The sequence below is a fragment of the Talpa europaea genome (genome assembly GCF_964194135.1).
Source record: "Talpa europaea genome assembly, chromosome: 1".
NCBI classification, from domain to species: Eukaryota; Metazoa; Chordata; class Mammalia; order Eulipotyphla; family Talpidae; genus Talpa; species Talpa europaea.
In genome coordinates, this window is record NC_140073.1 from 80395981 (window position 1) to 80414280 (window position 18300).

General features: G+C 38.8%; 1 protein-coding gene across 1 annotated transcript in view; it reads right to left on the bottom strand.

Annotated features, from left to right (window-relative positions):
• Window positions 1-16033, bottom strand: part of DARS1 (aspartyl-tRNA synthetase 1) — a gene marked incomplete at both ends in the record, with an annotated part of 59132 nt that extends 43099 nt beyond the window's left edge. The window contains 4 exon segments of the mRNA XM_084231787.1: window positions 3678-3780; window positions 10666-10753; window positions 13909-13968; window positions 15968-16033. Of these exon segments, the coding sequence (XP_084087913.1) occupies window positions 3678-3780; window positions 10666-10753; window positions 13909-13968; window positions 15968-16033 (317 nt within the window).
• Window positions 16034-18300: the final 2267 nt, after the last annotated feature.

Sequence of the window (18300 nt, forward strand, 5' to 3'; positions counted from 1 at the left end):
TGCTGAGGGGGAGCAGGGGATAAGACAGCAGAGGTCTGCTGCGCCATGGAGGTTAGCTCCTAGCCTAGGGACAGAACGCTTGCTGAAATGGCTGAGGATAGCTTGATAGTGGTGAGACTTTAACCCCTTAACCACCAGGGAGGCTCCAGTAAAAGGACTTTAAAGGGTAAAGAAAAAATACCGCCTCTTTTTCCTAAGTAAGTTTTAAAAGTTCTTTAGAATTTATTAACTTCACTTAATCATAAATAGGACAGGTAAATTTCAAATATGTTTCTGTTCTTGCTTTTTTTTTTCTTTAAAAACTGGCATTTCGAATCACTCTGGCTTTCATTCAGAATGGACAAGACATAGGCCTCAAGACTTCTATTACCAAGAAGGATCAGTATTTCTGAAGTACCTTTAAAGTATAACTCAAAATCACATAAAGGACAGAAACTGATTCTTCAGGAACATGAAATCATGTTCCTAAGAAAATTACCTTATCAACTATGACAAAAATTTTAAGAATTCATTATTTTTCAACCAGTCTCAGTTAATATATTTACTTTCTATTTTTATTTGTTTGGTTTTTCTGTTTTTTTAAATAGACTTTATTTTTTCAGAGCAGGTTTAGGTTTATAGCAAAGTTGAAAGAAGGTACATTTCCCTTATATCCCCTGACTTTCATAGTACAGTCTCTCCCACTACCAAAATCCTGAGTCCTAGTAACACACTATTAATTTCTCAGGCTGGATACCTTAACATGAGAGTAGTGCCAAAAGTTAAATAATTATAACCTAAGTACCACATGTTAAGCCTATTGTATAAAATTGGCTCCATTTATTTATATATAACCAGTCAAAGGCTTTATAATTTGTAACAGCTCCATTATGAAATCATCCTTTCCCACACATTACTAATTGTATCAAGTTCATTTTTTTTTAAGGGACTAAAAATAGCTACATTTTCTTTGCTTTAAAAAGAAAAGAATTCAGGTCATCACTAATTTTTTTAAAAAGATATTTATTTATGCATACAAGAACTGGGCTATAGGCCAGAGGTGGGGGGTGGGGGATGAGAGGATTCACCAGAGACAGAGTGGGGAGCAGAACAGGAGGACTGACTGAAATACACTGCTGAGGGGAGCAGTGGGCAAGGCAGGAGAGGTCTGCTGCGCCATGTGGGTAGCTCCCTGGCCGGGGATTGAACTTGTGCTGCAGTGGCTGTGGCTAGCTTCATAGGTTGTATCTTAACCCCTTGTGCCATCAGGGAGGCCCCATCATTAATTCTTGAATCTGATTTACATCTAGATATTGTCTGAAATCTAGGCTAAGTTATCAAAATTCTTTCTTCGACAAAAAAATAAATAAATAAATAAAAGGAACAAAGATCATCCACTTACAATCCCATTTAGACCAAGGTCTGTGTTTAATTTATATATGATAAAGTGTGTTAATTTACTATATTCTATTTCGGAAACCACATGCAAATAGCTCTTCCAACTAGTAACTTTGGTTGACATCTGATATGGTCAATTGCTGTTACTTAGTCAGGTCCCAGGAGCTTCTGAGAAGATTAAAATAGTAAGAAATAACTAACATGGCTACTTTACCATATATATTTATAAAGATATCAAATGCACAAACTGTCTTTTCAGTAGAATGCTTCTGAATTGAGTATCAGGATAAGTGAGATTTTCTCAAAGGACTTTTGGAATGTAACATGAAGTTATATGGCAATTTCATGGAAAAATATATTTTATATACAACTATGAGCTTCATACATTAATTTTCAGAACCAATTTAATATGAATAAAAAAGACAAAAGCCATAAAGTTTATCTGTTCATTGACTTGAAGTTGAACTTGTTTTCAGTGTATTAAGGACAAATTAGCATGTATGTCTGTGGTTCCCAGCAATTTAACAGACTCCGTAACAGGCGGAGGTACCATGTTTCCTATCCCACTAAACTATGGATGGAACTTAGTGGTCAGGTCAAGCCATAGAACATAGAAGGCAGGTGGGGCTTTGAGGTACAAAGCAAGGACAGACACAGGAGAAGGGCTTGCTTGTTTCTTAGCTTTGGACTTACACCAGGGACTTTGGGGACATGGGAGACATGTGGGAGAGAAACATGTAGACATTTGAAAGACACTTGGGTGAACTAACAATGGCAGCCTGTCTCTTGATTTGTACCCTAATTGTGCTCCTTTGGTCCCAGACTCCTCTGGCCCCTTTTGCTCCCTTCCTGTGGTTCGCAAGCAGAAGATGTCTTAGACTTGTGGCAAAGCTTTTGGACCTCAATGGTTCTGCTTCAGCCTAATCCTGTTAGGCTAGACATTTAGTCACAAGGGAACATGGGTAATTGAGTTTTTTATCAGGAAATTATTTTCCTTTCTTCTCTTTTCTATGCTCATTAACTTTTTTTTTTCTTGTGGGACCCTCGCCGGTGGCCGGGGATCGAACTGGCGCTAAGAGGCTGCGCCACCAGGGGAGGCCCTATGCTCATTAACTATTAAAGTTTTTTCACACTAAGAGCATGCTTTGTGTTTTTGTCCATGGATGGTCAGACCCTTCTTAGAGCATACAGTTTGGGGGCCCTGGGGTACCCTTCTGTCTACGCCTAAGAAGGGGCTCTTTTTATATCATAGTAGTCTCTATGTGTAGATAAAAGTTTATTTCTAGGGACCACATTTATTTATGCCCATCTTCATAGGACAAAGATTATCTTAAAAAGCTAGATGCCAATGTAATTAATATCAATGCAGTTTTTAAGAGTGTAGATGTTGCTATGATACACAAAACTGACTTTGGAAAATTAATCACTAAACCAAAACCAGTGGCTGAGTATCAACTATATGTAAAATACTGTGCTGGAGGTAAGGGTAGGGAGGGGGACAGGGAGAGTACAAACTGTATTAGGATATTATATCAGATTTTTTCTTTCTAGTTCTACAACTGATAATTCTATTTATATTAACTCATCTTAATTGGCATATATCCAAAGAACAGACGTATTAAGAAAAACATACAAACACACACTAGCCTTTATCACCAACTATCATTACCTTAGAGTCAGCATATACAACCTCCATTACGCCTTGTTTATATCCTGCCTCTTGTAAACTGATCAAACCAATGTGCTTCTACAGGAACTCTGAGTTAGACAGCAAGACTTCTTAAGGGGAAGAGGAATTTTTATTTTATTTTCAATCCTTCTGGTGTCAGTTAAAAGTTGTAACATGTTCTAAACAATTGTTTTTGTTCCATCTCCAGGGAATCACTTGCAAAACTACATTCTTCCATTTTATACACTTTCATTATTCAGAATACTTGTTGCTTAATGTACAAATCTCAGACTGGGGGAGGAAGGCAGGAAATGAAGCTCAACAAACACAACAAAATAAAGTTGCTTTGCTAGGTTGCTGCTGCCAGGCTTTTTGTTACTCTACTTGAAAGTAAATGTGACTTGTCTGTGGAGAGTGCTGCTTCAGCAATTCCAAATGAATTTCAAGCCTGTGCTCCATATTTTCTCTTTTGTAAGTTTAATGTATTCAGCAACACTGAACTGACAATTTAAATAACTACATCTTTAAACAAACGAAGCATTGATGTTAATGTATGAAAATGGTCCAATCCCTGGGAGTCTTGGTTCCCACCATTGTTTATTCTGACAACAGGATATAATTGCTTACTTACTTGGCAGCAAATTTAACCATCTGCTTGCTTGCATGGTCCCCAACTGCCACAAGAGCCTGGACATTAAACTGCTGCTGACGAAGGACTAAGAAACACTGCTTCCCTAAACATGACAGAAAGAACACAAGTATATTAAGGATAGGCTACTTCAGGTTTTGCAAAGAAGAAAAACTCTTCGATACTTTAAAACTGGATCAAAATATGCTATTTTGATTTACTATAACAGTAGGCATGTACACATATGTATATTCAGTTTCCACAGCCAAAACACTCACACTCAATTGAAATATTTTAAAGAAACCCAAGTTACTACCATGAATAACAAAAATAGGTTTTAACCTGTCATGAGAACATAGACCAATCATTAATTTCAAATATATATCAAGAAATTCATTTTGTTGTTGCACTGATTCATTAAACAAATTTCAAGTAACTTTAGATGACTCAATTGTCATTCAGTAACTGGGCTAATCTACAAGCAAAGGCACTGTGCTAACCAGCATGGGAACTTTAATGACATACGCACAAAAGAACTAATAAAATGCTTAGTAACCAGAACACAAGCATTCTGCAGAGGTGATCCATTTTACTTCCCACCAAAGAACATTTTAAAGAGCATTTAGATTGACAGGCTAGTTTCTTTCATGTTTTATTTTCCTCATTGTTTCTTTACTATCCTCCCAATTCTATATAACAGTTCCACATTTCTTAAACTCCAAATAATTTGCTTTGTTTAGAAAAAATCATTTTCTTTAGATCCTAAACCAGTTTTATTTTTACATATTCTGGGTATATTCATTTCTCCTCCTTTCACAAAGAATTACCATTCCTACTCTTAACCTTTTGAAAATATTGTTTATAATACATTCAGTCACTATGTATGCTGGTGATGACTTCCTTTTCCTCCACAGCAGATCTTTTATAAATTTCTGATCAAATTTTGGGAAATTACTTTCTCAGAAAACAAGCTGAATCTTTTCAAGACCACTTTTCCTATTTGGTTTTAAACTGAGAATTATATTTTACAGAGAATTAGCCTTACCAAAACAGAAAAAAGTAGAAAACGACAAAAATGCAAGCAGACTTATGGTTATTACTTTGAAAAAATATTCTGAAATGCAAATCAGAAAGCAATTGTGAGTAAAAAAAAAAAAAGACATGTTAAAAACAAAGTGTCAACATAGACATAATCTATAAAATTTAAGTTATATATGATTGCATTTTTTCACCACTCTGTTCCTTTCCTTTGGAGTATGATATAGTCAGAAAGTAAAATCTTTAAAAAGAGAGTTATATGTACTAAACTAATTCAAAGGAATTTTAAGATACCAAATGGCTAAAGATTGTTACCATAGAGAAATCTGTAGATGAATCAAAATGACATTATCTTAGAACTAGTGAAACCACAGCTAGCTATTAACACATTTACAACAGAATGTTAGCATGAAATGGAAAGTAATATGCATGATTTTGTATTTCTTAGTATTTTAGCTGCTCTAATAGTACAGACAGAGGCAACACAGATCTCATTGCTCTTCAAAGAACAAATATAATGTGAAGAACTACAATTCTATACACAAAAGACCTAGAAAGAGAATAGTGAGCACTATAGTACTGTAAAGGGTAAGCATAGAAAACTCTCTCTAGGTCAGCATTAGTGGGTAACATGTAGTATAAAAGTTATGTAAAGAGCAAAAACTTTGAAATCTAAAGCTTAGGGTCATATCCCTAGTATCACTTCCCATGAAGACTCATGTGGAAAAATTATTAAACCACTCTATGCCGTTCCTTCATCTGCAAAATGGAGAACAGTGGTTTTTTGTTTTTTTTAAGATTTATGTATTTATGATTATAAGAACTGGGGTACAGGCCAGAGGTATGGGAGGTAAGAGGATTTACCAGAGACAGAGCGGGGAACAGAACATGCAGACTGACTGAAGTACACTGCTGAGGGGAGCAGTGGGCAAGTTAGGAGAGGTCTGCTGTGCCATGTGGGACGCTCCTTGGCCAGGGATCCAAATCGAACTGCAGAGGCTATGGACAGCTTCATAGCACTGTGCTCAACCCCTTGCGCCACCAGGGAGGCCAAAAATAATAGTGTTTTACTCATAAGGTTTTCTTCTATCATCTTGAGGATTATATAAGTAATATGTTTAGAGTTGTGATAGACACCCAATTAATACTGTGAATTAATGTTTATTATTATCAATAGTACCACTGACCACTTATTTGAGAGTTGATTACCATTTCACAGAATAGTGCAAAAATGTAACAGGCGCTGGGAAAACAAAGGTAAGTAATTTGTTAGACACTGATGCATTTTGTTATGTGAAAACAATAAAACCATATATAGGGCCTCCCTGGTGGCACAAGGAGTAAAGACACAACCTATGAAGCTATCCGCAGCCACTGCAGCACGGTTTTGATTCCTAGTCAGGGAGCTACCCAGATGGCACAGCAGACCTCTCCTGAATCACCCGCTGCTCCCCTCAGTAGTGTGTATCAGTCAATCTGCCTGTGCTGTTCCCCACTCTGTCTCTGGTGAATCCTCTCCCCACCCCACACCTCTGGCCTGAACCCCAGTTCTTATATGCATAAATAAATAAATCTTTAAAAAAAACCACCACCATATATATATAGAGTACAACCCCAATTTTGTTTGTGTAAGAGGTATATTAAAATTGATTGCACAAGGGGAAATAAAACCCCACCAAATTGTAAGACTGATTATGTAGGAGAAGGAAAATACCAAAATGTAGTTATTAAGGGATGGTAAAATTACTGGGAATTATCCTGGCTTTTGTGTATTTCTATATTTTCTGAACTTTCACAATAAACATGCACTAGTTTTCTAATCAGAAAAAGTATTTTTTTTTTTAAGAGGACAATACAGAGAAGTAGGTATGGAAGAATGGTATGGAAAGGAAATCTTGGCCATGTACAAGCTTCAACACAACAGTAAGTAGGAACATGGAAAGTTCTAGGAAGCTAAACAAAGACGCAAATGCTCTCTAGAAGATCTGACATACCTGCCAAAGGAAAGAAATCATGAAATTAAATATAAGGAAAAAAGTTATTAGAAGTGAAAAGTAATGCAAGTTGAAGTAAGCAGTGACGACATATCATTTACCTGTCAAATTAACAAATACTTATAAATATATAGTACTATCCAATGGTTGGGACAAATTAAGTAAAAACCAATCCTTCCTAACTTGCATATGCTTTCAAAGAATAATGGGGCACTGGGCATTAAAAAGGCTTAAAAATGTTCTTTTTAGTCACCAAATACATTTCTTAGTATACATATGTTAAGGAAATTAAGTATGAAAAAGTGTTAGTAGCAAACAATAATAAAAATAACAGTATTCTTTATATAAAAGAACTGAAGTTCTATTACCACTCACTTCATACTTATGTACTCAATATACTCTAGTGGAACAGATCTACATGTGACTTTAATGTGATGGTCCCCAAGCTTCCCATATTCAAAGCATATTCAAACACCAGAACCCTGACAGTTCACCTCAAACAAACAAAAATCAGCATTGGTTTCTAGGTAAACAGAACTGTCTACCCTAGTGCTTTGGAGAACAAGTTCTTCTAGGTTTAGTAGACAAAATTGTTCATTCTTTGGCTCTGGGTGGTGAATTCTACACTGCATGATCTGCTTAGTTTAATATTTACAAGGCATTATGTGGATGCTGGTCAGAGATAACAAGGGGCAGAATGTGTATGACCCCTTTAATTAAATTTTGAAAAACATGAATCTATACCCATGCTTTTTTTTCTTTTGAACCCATGCTTTTGAACACATTTTTTTCCTGGAAGAATACACAAGAAACAACAGTGGGTATTTTGGAGGAAGATTTTGTGATAGGATGGAAGAGCTAGAATTGTGAGACTTCCATTTTTTTTTTTTAAAAGATTTATTTATTTATGCATACAAGAGCTGGGGTACAGGCCAGAGATGCAGGGGCTGAGAGGTTTCACCAGAGATAGAGTGGGGAACAGAGCAGGCAGATTGACTGAAGTACACTGCTGAGGGGAGCAGTGGGCGAGTCAAAGAGGTCTGCTGCGCAAGTGGGTTGTTCCCTGGCCGGCCGGAGATTGAACTCGCGCTGCAGAGGCTGTGGATTGCTTCATAGTGCAGTGTTTACCCCCTTGCGCCACCAGGGAGGCGCCCCCCCCTTTTTTTTAATATTTAATTTTGCATAGAAGAACTGGGGTACAGCCCAGAGATATGGGGGGTGAGAGGATTCATCAGAGACAGATTGGGGAGCAGAAGAGGCAGATTTACTGAAATACACTGCTAAGGGGAGCAGCAGGTAAGACAGGAGAGGTCTGCTGTGCCACAGGTCTGCTGCGGCTTAGCTCCCTGGATGGGGACCCAACTCAGGACATAGCGGTGATAGCGCTGAGACTTAACCCTGAGGCTACCAGGGAGGCCCCTGAGACTTCCATTTTTTCTTTATAACTTTTACTATTAGAATTTCAATTTTTACTATATGCATATATTAGTTTTTACTCTAAGAACCAAATATATAATTTCTCAGTTTAGCAAAAAGTTTTCACTATATAAGTAATTATAGCAACCTTAGCAGATTAGTTAACTGCTAATTACTCATTGTTTTTTTCTTTGAAATTCTCCAACCAGGAGACAGTACAGACAATATAGTGAATGTTCAAAATAGCCGAATGAATTTTTTATCTTAAACTTCAGTCTTTAACAGTTAAAATTTTGTGTTGCATTTTGATTAAGTCTTTAGAAAAGTCAGTTTTTTGTTTTTTAATTATTTTTTTCCCCAGTATCATCCCTTGCATCTCCTTGTCCCTTTCTCCCTCCCTGCTCCCTCATAGCCTTAGAGGGCTAAGTGTTTATTAATGTCCACTGACCTTCATAGTATTTTTCTTTTTCATATTGCCCATTTACTACACATACTATCCTCTCATTCCTTCCATTTTGCTGAAAATGGATGCATTTCATCTTTCCCTATGGCTGAATAGTATTCTATAGTGTGATCCAACTGTCTACTGATGGACATTTAGGCTGCTTTCAAGTCCTACCTATTGTAAATAGTGCTGCAATAAACACTGCAGATGATGCATTTTTTTTCACTTATGTGATGCTGTATAATTGCCTTTCAGTTTCTTAAAAAACTGATTGATCTTTTCAATAAAAGTGTGCTACTGGACAATATAAGACCCAAGGTCAATGCTGTATTTATTATAAGTGCATAAAATATCTAATTTATTACCTATTTGTCTACTAGAATAGGTGCTGTGTATCAGACAAATAAAATAAGCAGCAGTGCTTTCCAGGAGACTATGACAGAAAACGTGATAAATAACTACATTGAAAAGTAAGTAACTGTCATACTCAGTATCACTCAGTTACTGAGGGCTTACTTTACATCAAGCACAGGGCTCTAAAAGCTTAACTTCATAATCTTCTGGGCATATTACACAGACACCAAGGCTTGGAAAAGTTAGACAATCGACCTAAAGGCAATCTGTTATGGTAACAGATGTTAAGTACCAATTCAGGATTCAAACAAAGATTGGTCTCACTCAAAAGTCCTGTTTATAACCACTGGAAAATACCACTCACTGATGGGTTTTCAATGTTGAGAGAGGACAATGAAGGGAAAACATGTAGGGATGGGTCTGAAGGAAAATACTGTAGGCTTACATGTAGCATTCATTCTGCCTTTTAATTTGCTAATTAATTATATTTAGGAAATATGCCCAGTTTAGGTAGAAGAAAGGCTTTCAGTCTAATGGAAAAAAGCACATGATGGATTATAACACAATGTGATTATATGTTAGTACAGTAAATGCCCCATTTATTCAGGAAAGCATATCAACATTAAAAAAAAAAAGGTAAAACCCAGGTCTCCCCGGTAGCACAGCGGGTTGAGCGCTGCGCTGTGAAGCTGTCTGCAGCCCCTACAGCGGGGGTTCAATTCCCGGCCGGCCAGGGAGAAACCCACATGGTGCTGCAGACCTCTCCTGCCTTGCCTGCTGCTCCCCTCAGCAGTGTCTTCGGTCTATCTGCCTGTTCTGCTCCCCGCTCTGTCTCTGGTGAATTCTCTCACCCTCCTGCACCTCTGACTGTACTCCAGTTCTTGTATAAATAAATAAATCTTAAAAAAAAAAGTAAAAACCTATCAGTATTCTTCTAAAATCCATCAGTATTTATCTACTTGCAGTGAGGCTAGTGGAAGAATAGACAAACTCTTAATAATAGTGATTCTGAAAGATATATATCTCATATAGATATGTTAGAATTTTTGAAATAATGGACTTAAAGTAATTATTAATAACAAATATTTTAAAACCCAATGTAAGAACTGCTGTAATACGGAATGCATTAAAGAGTACAGAAGCAATTACCAACAATTTTCACTAGGAGCTGTAGTTTATCTAAACCACCCAAATCTTTCTCTTTGTTAATACTAAATTCTTAGTTCCGTGCTGCCCAATGGAATTTTCTACAAGATGAAAATATTCTGTACTTGTACTGTCTGTCCAGTATGGTAGCCACTAGTGATGTCGCTATTAAGCACTCAAAATACTATTAGTGATTGAGCTTTTAACATCTAAATTTAAATACTAGATGTAGCTAGTAGCTACTGTAATGTACAACCCATTTTTACCCTTATTTCTCTTCCATCTCTCCCTGCCTAAATATCATGTAAAGTTAACAAATGAGAAGCTTCCAATAAGTTTTCGTTTTAAAAAAATCGTACTTTTTAGATGACTAGAAAAGTACCTTAAAGCCTGAGACTTCATGTGTGTCATTAAGGTCAAATTATTTTTAAGAATTTCTTATAGGATCTTAACATTAGCCATGAATTAATACATTACAGTGTTTTAAGAAAACAGGCATTTTTGTTGTTTTTAAAGATTTACTTTGGTCTATGAGGAATTTGCAAGACAAAAATAGGAATCCTTATCAAAAGACCTTTAATCATCATATCAATCTTACCTTTAGCTCTGCTTGTATGAATCCTTGCACGCACCCAAACAACTTCATCAGCTTTTTGTACTGTCAAGTCTCTAACCCGAACCAAAATTCTATCTGCAGCAAATAAGCAAAACAAAGAAATAATTATTTTGGTTTGACAACTAGTATAAGTTCTTTGTATTATCTTAAATAATTCTCAATCTTTGTCACTACCTTTTCAATCTCCTTCCATATGCAATTCACCTCAAATTTTGTGAATTGTATTATCTAAATATATCTTTAAATAATCTGCCTAATTTTCTTTCATTTTTACTGTCAGAATCCCAAACCAAAGTACTATTATCTCTTGCCTTTTTAAACTAAAGCAATAGCCTAGTAGGCAATTCCCTGGTCCCCTAATTCAGTTTATATTGCAGTTAGAGATAAAAATGCAAATCTGCTGAAATCATCAATCTCTTATAAGGCCAAATACAGTTTGTCTTCAACCTGCCTTTGCCTAAGTGGGTGATGCCTGACTGTCACAATAGTACATATGTCAGCTAGTCACTGCAGGGAGGCAGGTGGATTCTCTGCCAGGCCTGGACAGCCATAGTACTCCATTGCCCAGGACACAGTGACTGACTGAGGGAAGGGCATTGCTGAAACTAAGCTAATCTAAGTCTTACTCTGGGACTCAATATACAGGTACTGAGGATAAAGCCGCTTCCTAAGGTTTCTGAATAAAAGAAGGTATAGGCCCAGGAATGCAATCATTATCTTTCCCACTACACAAATTGTAGGACAAGAGCATGAAGCCAAAAATCTAAAGAAAGAGAGCCAAGAAATGGAGACAGAAGCCCTGAAGATGCTGCTTGAGCGTCTGTATCCAATCATGACTTATGCCATTTCACTCTTTGCTTCCTACAGTTATATGAGCCAATAAATTCTTCTTTTGACTACAGGTGAGTCCCAATAATTATGCCCTCTAATTCTAAAAACTAAGTATTATATTCATTTACAGTCCCCCAAATAGGAAAGCTGTGACAAAGCAACTAATATGTGAAGATAATACAAGGCAAGATACAGAAACAAAATATTTTTGTTGTAAGAGAATGCCATGGTTTTCATCACCTAAAGGAAAGAGAATGAGAAACTTTTTTTACTGTATTGCTATTTTTTTATTGAGGTAGTGTTGATTTAGGACATGTATTATGATTCAGAGGTCTAAGTTTACCCCTCTTTAGATGTATGTTATCATATCCATCCACCACCAATCCACCCATAATCCTCCATTCTAGTCCATTGAGCCCTCTCCTCCCAAGGAATGAGGAATCTTTATTTATTTATTTATTTTTAAAGATTTATTTATTTATTTATTTATACAAGCACTAGGTACAGTCAGAAGCATGGAGGGTGAGAGAATTCACCAGAGCCAGAGCGGGGAGCAGAGCAGGCAGACAGACAGAGGACACTGCTGAGGGGAGCAGCAGGCGGCAGGAGAGGTCTGCACGCCATGTGGGACCCTTGCCCGACGGCCGGGGATTGAACCGGCGCTGCAGAGGCTGCAGGCAGCTTTGCAACCCAGCGTTCAACCGCTGTGCCACTGGGGAGGCCCGGAATGAGGAATTTTTAAATCACTGAGCATCACACAGGAATTTCTGCACGGTACCAACAGACCTTATGAGTTAAGCCAATTTCCAAGTCAACACTGTTGTGTTAATTAGGGAAAACAAAATGTGAAAGAGAGAAGACAGAGAAAGCAGCACAAACACTTAAAAAGGAGATTTGAAAATGTAAGGTTAAATGCTAGGCAATAAAAACAAAATCAAACAAAATACAACAGCATACATATAAAAGTAGATTTACCAAAAAATGTCATTAGGGCACATTTTAATTATACTTTGGAAAGAAAGTGTAATGGCCTTTATTTCATGTGGCATTCCAAGTAACTAGAGGGGTTCTCAACCTTTAACATATCCACAAATATTGAGAAAGATGTCACACTCCCACCATTACAATAGTTGAGGCAATGTTTGGTGGCAATAGGGTTTCAGTTTGAAAACTACTGCCTACCCCACTCTTTTAAGTCAGAGGCATTAAAAAGAATTTAGAGAAATGTAAGGGGAGGAAAAGGAAACTTTATGTTAATGGTTAGGATTTTAGCATAGGTAAAAAGCAAAGGCAGTATTTTACAATCAAGTTACTATAACCTGATTATGTCATTATAATTTGATATATACATCTTTCCCTCTGTGGGAAGAGGATGCATGTGGAAGACAGTGTGAATTTGCCAGTAGGATGGGAATAGTATTTGTGGCAATAACTAAATGGAACTTATGTAAGAGAAAAAAAGTCCAGTGAGCTTCATCGTTATTGGAGTTCAAGGCAGTATGGTTCAAGAAGATACTTAACCGAAAAAAGTCTCAAATGATGCTTCCTGCTTGTCCTTGCAGAGGAATGTCATCACCTACACTTTGCGGCTTACAGCGCATTTTATACATACTGTATTTTACTATTTTTATCTTCTAGGGTATGACTTATTTTTAGCAAACTATTTTGGTCTTTTTTTGCACTTGTCCAACAAAGTTGGGAAGGAAAGTGACTTTGTGATTGTGCAATAAACTGAGTCCAAAATAATAATAAAATTGACCAGGAAGCACATTATTCTCAAAGCATTATATTCATAGGTAGACCTCTAAATTGGAAGTAATTAGTGCTTCCAAAGGGTAAGAACTTAAAGGTCTCCAGTTATATCAAAGATTGAAAGATATGACTGAAAGTGTCTACCTAGAAATGTAATTGTTGACTATGATAAATCTGTTGAAATTACATAACATAGAAACAAAAGTCAGGCAAATGCTTTAAAAAACCTACAGGTCTGTGGGAAACAAAATGTGACATGTCAGTTTCAAAGAACTCTAAGTTACAGAGGAAAAGTAAAGGAGAGAGTTTTACAAAGCATGCAAAATAGCTGCATATGATGGAGGCAGTTATTAACTGCTCTTCTTTTATCCCCTAGGACAGATCTAATTTTAACCTAATCACTTGGGAACATTTTTAAAATATCATTTAGCACTTAAAACATACTCATTTAATGGATTTTTCTTCCTTTTCTAGATGACATTATAAACTGAAAATGCTTACTCAGGGTTATGCATCTGCACAGGTTATTAACGTCATTTAAACTCTTCAGAGTTATACCTGTAATTATTCTAACTTTAAATCTTCATGAAGAGTTTCTGGAATTAGGGGGGAAAAGCGTTACTTGTTAACACGTAGCTACTAACCTGGTTTATCTTGTGATTGTATGATTGAAGACACTCCATATCGTTCTTTAGCATAATCCTACAAAAAAAAGGTTTCCCATTATGACTTTTTGTTTAAACACTAACAGCATAATATACGATAAATACAAATTAAAGGATATAAAAATAAATTTGTCTTAATTTTCAGGATATCTTTATTAATTCAAACAATCAGTAGTTTTAAAGTACGGAAATCTGTAATATTTATTTATATATGTACTCTCCTAAAGAAAAAGGATAAGCACCTGGTTTCTAACTTGTTTCGAAGATTACCACTCCCTGTGGATATACCATATATAATAGCACTCTCAGATAAAATTTACACACGTACACCACGTCTTAACTACTTTCTTCAAAAAGGAGATTAAATTACTTCAAAGCAGGGACATAAATTTCCTCTGAGAAGGGATGAAGTACCACAGTTTTATTAACTTCCTATTACAGGAAGAGATGTTCAAAGAGAGCCAACATTTTGGGTAAGCTTTCTGAGCACCAGATGTCCACAGGTTTTAGAAATCAGAGATGTTGGACATGAGCTCACTACAACTTTCCTTTTGTAAAACATCATTGTAAAATCCCTGAGCTTCCTGTTTCTAGAAACCAGGTTCAAGGTGCAAGGATGCACAACAATGCTATAATATCAAATTTCTTGTTAGAGATTTAAAGCTAAGAACAGGAAACAGGAGAACTAGGGTTCAGACTATTATTAACAAACTATATGTGTTAAATAAATGGCCTTTTATTTTAATCTCGATTTACCTCTAAACGGTATTTTAAGGTCTTTCCAACTATAAAATGACCTAACTGCCACAACATTAACATATCTAACCTACACTATCTGCAAGGGCGCACTGCTATTTTATATAGTTAATCAGAACAAGAATATACTAAAATAATTCCCATAGATTTTCCAAGGTAACTTAAAATGGGTCTAACACATAGTTTTTGTCACTCTATAGTAATCTGCTGGCATTCCCTGCTTTATTTGGAGAATACTGGACTTTGCATTTATCCTAAAATAAACCTGACAACATGCTAAAGTGCTTACTGAACAATTTTTTTCAAATATATATATAACTTTTTTTGAATGTAAAAATGAAATACAAATTAAAGATAACCCGAGCTCTAGTAGCTACAGCCACACAACGCAGAAGTGCAACATCAAAGAGTTACTGTGCATGTAAGAATATAAAAGCGGTCACTTATTAGTACTGTTCATATTTCAGCACCCCTTATTTCACCCAATATTTTGAGATCACCTATTCCTTATGTAGTTTTATCACAAATTCAGAATTCCTCAACAGAAAAATAAGGTGTGGGGCAGAATTAAGGCTCAATTTCACTACACATAACTTGTTGGATGGTTTCAAACTTTCATTTCTGCAAAGCACTTAAGGGCCATAGGATGTTGTGAATTACCCACATCATTTTGGGTCACTTTGTAACAGGGTGGTCCCTGGGGACCACCCTGTTACAACTTTATCTCAAAAGTCATTCCCTTGCACACTTCCCTACCTCCTCCCCAGGTCACTTAGAGGGGAAAAAATGTGTTAAAAACTGTCACTTGGAAAAATGATACATCGTTTCACAAAGTATTGTAATTACTTGAAAAACATTAGGAACAAGAAAAAGGGTTCAGCCAAAATTGGCTACCAGGGGACATCCCGCCTTCCCCGAGCAGCGCGGACGTGCATGACGTGCGGGACGTGCCCGACCCGCGGCGGCGTCGGGGTGACCCCGCTGCTCCCACTTCCGGGGCAGCTGGCATTTCACGCCCACCCCCACCCCGGACACGTTTCTTCCAGACCAAGCTTCCCAGGCGCAAGCGGCAAACGCGATCCGGTCTAATCTAGCCAGGCTGCAAGGGCAAGACTCCTGGAGGCCCGGGGCGGGCCCCCGGAGCCCCGACAACACGCTCGCGGCTTCCCAGCAAAGCCCAGACTGGGACCCCAGGGGGAGGACCCGGCTCACCCCACACCCTCCCTCTGCGCGGTCAGGTTCAGAGGGTCCCCCCAGACCCGGGGAAGGAGGAAACCCACTTCCGCCGCGTCCATGATCTCCCGCGGCTTCTCCTGACTCTTGCGGCTGGCGCTGGCGCTGGGCATCTGGACAACTGGACGGGGCAGCGGTCGCCACCCTCCCTCGTAGGCTTCCGTAGAGCAGGCCAAAGGGGCTTCGCCCTCCCACACAATCCCCGCCCTCCCGGCGCTCTAGTGACAGCACACGCGGCTTAAGTCCGCGTGCAGGGTCGTCGCTGGAAAGATCGCGAGATCTTCGGCCTCGCGAGATTCCAGGCGCGTGACGGCGAGAGGCCGCGCCGCCACCTCCTCCCCGGCCCCGCCCTTACGGGCGCTCGCCGGAGCTGGAGGGAATCCCGGGAATTTGCTGTAGTGTCGCGGCACTGGCGAGGGGCCGGCCCCGGGGACTGTAGTGTTCCGCCTCCATCCCTTTCAGCCGAGTCGCGACTGCGACTTTGGCTGTGGTTACTTCTCAGCACTCACTGTCCTTCCCAGCTTGTTATAACCGCAGACTTTGCATTAAAATGCCCACCCAAGCTCAGGCTTTGGATTTCCTCCTCCGGACTTCACCGCCTTCACTTTCTCCAGTGGCAGTGAAGCTGCCCAGGGTCCTAGGAAATCACCTTGCCAACCGCAACTCTGCCTAATGGGGCACAGGAGTGCTGAGTTATAGGCACTTGCCTCGCTAAGGGAGGACTGAGTACTGCTGCTCAAGTGTAAGTGACGTGCAAACACGATGGCAAAGCCCCCCCCCCCCCAGCCCCCAAACACACACAATTGCACTGATAATGCCCAGACCTGTTGCTTTGTTAGAGGCAAGCGCGGGGTGTTCATTGTGCGACGGATACGTCCTCCCCATTACCTGTCTTTTTTTCCCCAAGTTCTCTTCAGGAGCATTTTATCACAAGAGAAAACAATATGGGGGCTTGGTTAAGTACTGTCTCCCCGGTTAGACTTTTTTTTAAAGTTATTTTTTTACATCATTGTTCATTTTTAAACAATATTTGCTCCCCCACCCCCCACCCTGGTGTAGTCCCCATAGAATTTCCTTCACCAATGCACCAGTAAATCATCACCTCAGTCCCCTGTGCTCCTCCCTCCCTCCCTCTGATCTCTTTTCCCCCTCCTTCCTGCATACCTTGTTAGACTTCTTTACCCTGAAACACGTTTTTAACTCACCAGGGAGATACCCACATGGCGCAGCAGACGGCTCCTGATTGGTCCGCTGCTCCCCTCAGCAGTGTATTTCAGTCAGTCTGCCTGTTCTGCTCCCCACTCTGTCTCTGTGAGCTCTCTCACCCTCCACACCGCTGGCCTGTACCCCGGTTCTAAAAAAAAAAAAAAAAAGCAAAAATAAGATAGTGTTGAAGCCTTCTACAAAGTGGCACAGTTAGTACTTGTTTAGGACTGTAGAGACACCAGTGCAAATGAAAGGATTTGAGGCCACTTCATTAAGGTCCAAGGACAAAATGGTGAAAAGAGTGACTAGTTGCTGCTGTCGAATTGCAAGTGCAGGGTGCTATGAAAGTTTCTGTAAAGGTATTCATTTTGGTTTCCCTGAGGAAGTGAAACAAGCTAAAGTCTAAAGTAGAAATAGGGGTCAGCCTGGTGAAGAGGGGCTGAAAAAATAATCAAGGAGAGAAAATCCGAGGCTTGGTTTTGGATGTAAGTCGTACATATGAGATGTGTTTGAGACATTCAAAAGGAGATGTACCGGTGTAAGCACTGGTCTTGTGAGATCTGGTGAGTAGAAGAGTGGTTTGGGTTGCAGAAATAGTTGGGTAAGACACTGGCAGGTAGGTAGTAATTGAAGCTATGGACTAAGAAAGGGAATGTTCTAAGAAAAGATGTCAACGTTGTCAACGCTGCTTATACTTTAAGGTGATGACTTAAAAATATTTTGGATTTTGCAACATAGTGGTCATTGATGTTCTTAGTAAACACCATTTATATTAATGTGATGGGGTTGGAATGAACTGACAAATGACAATGAAGAAATGAAAGTAAAAGTGATTATAGCAAAACTTAGAGATATTACTGCATGCCAAGCACTGTTGTCAGTACTTTACATACGCTAATAACACAAAATGCATTTCCATAAAAGGGGGAGTAACAATTCCTGAACAGCGAATGGGTGATGTTTCCTCTCCTCTCCACTTACAGCCAGCAACCTGGAAATACAATCCTGAGTTTACCATGGGCGGGGGGTGTCCCTGATTGAGGGTGGGGGCACAGCTGGGAAGGAGCAGGGTAGAGAGAAATATGAGAGGTGGAGGGCAGGAAGAGGGAAGACATACAGAGGGCAGAGGGGAGTAACTTGGAGGAGACACATGGAGGAGAGACAAGTGGATAAG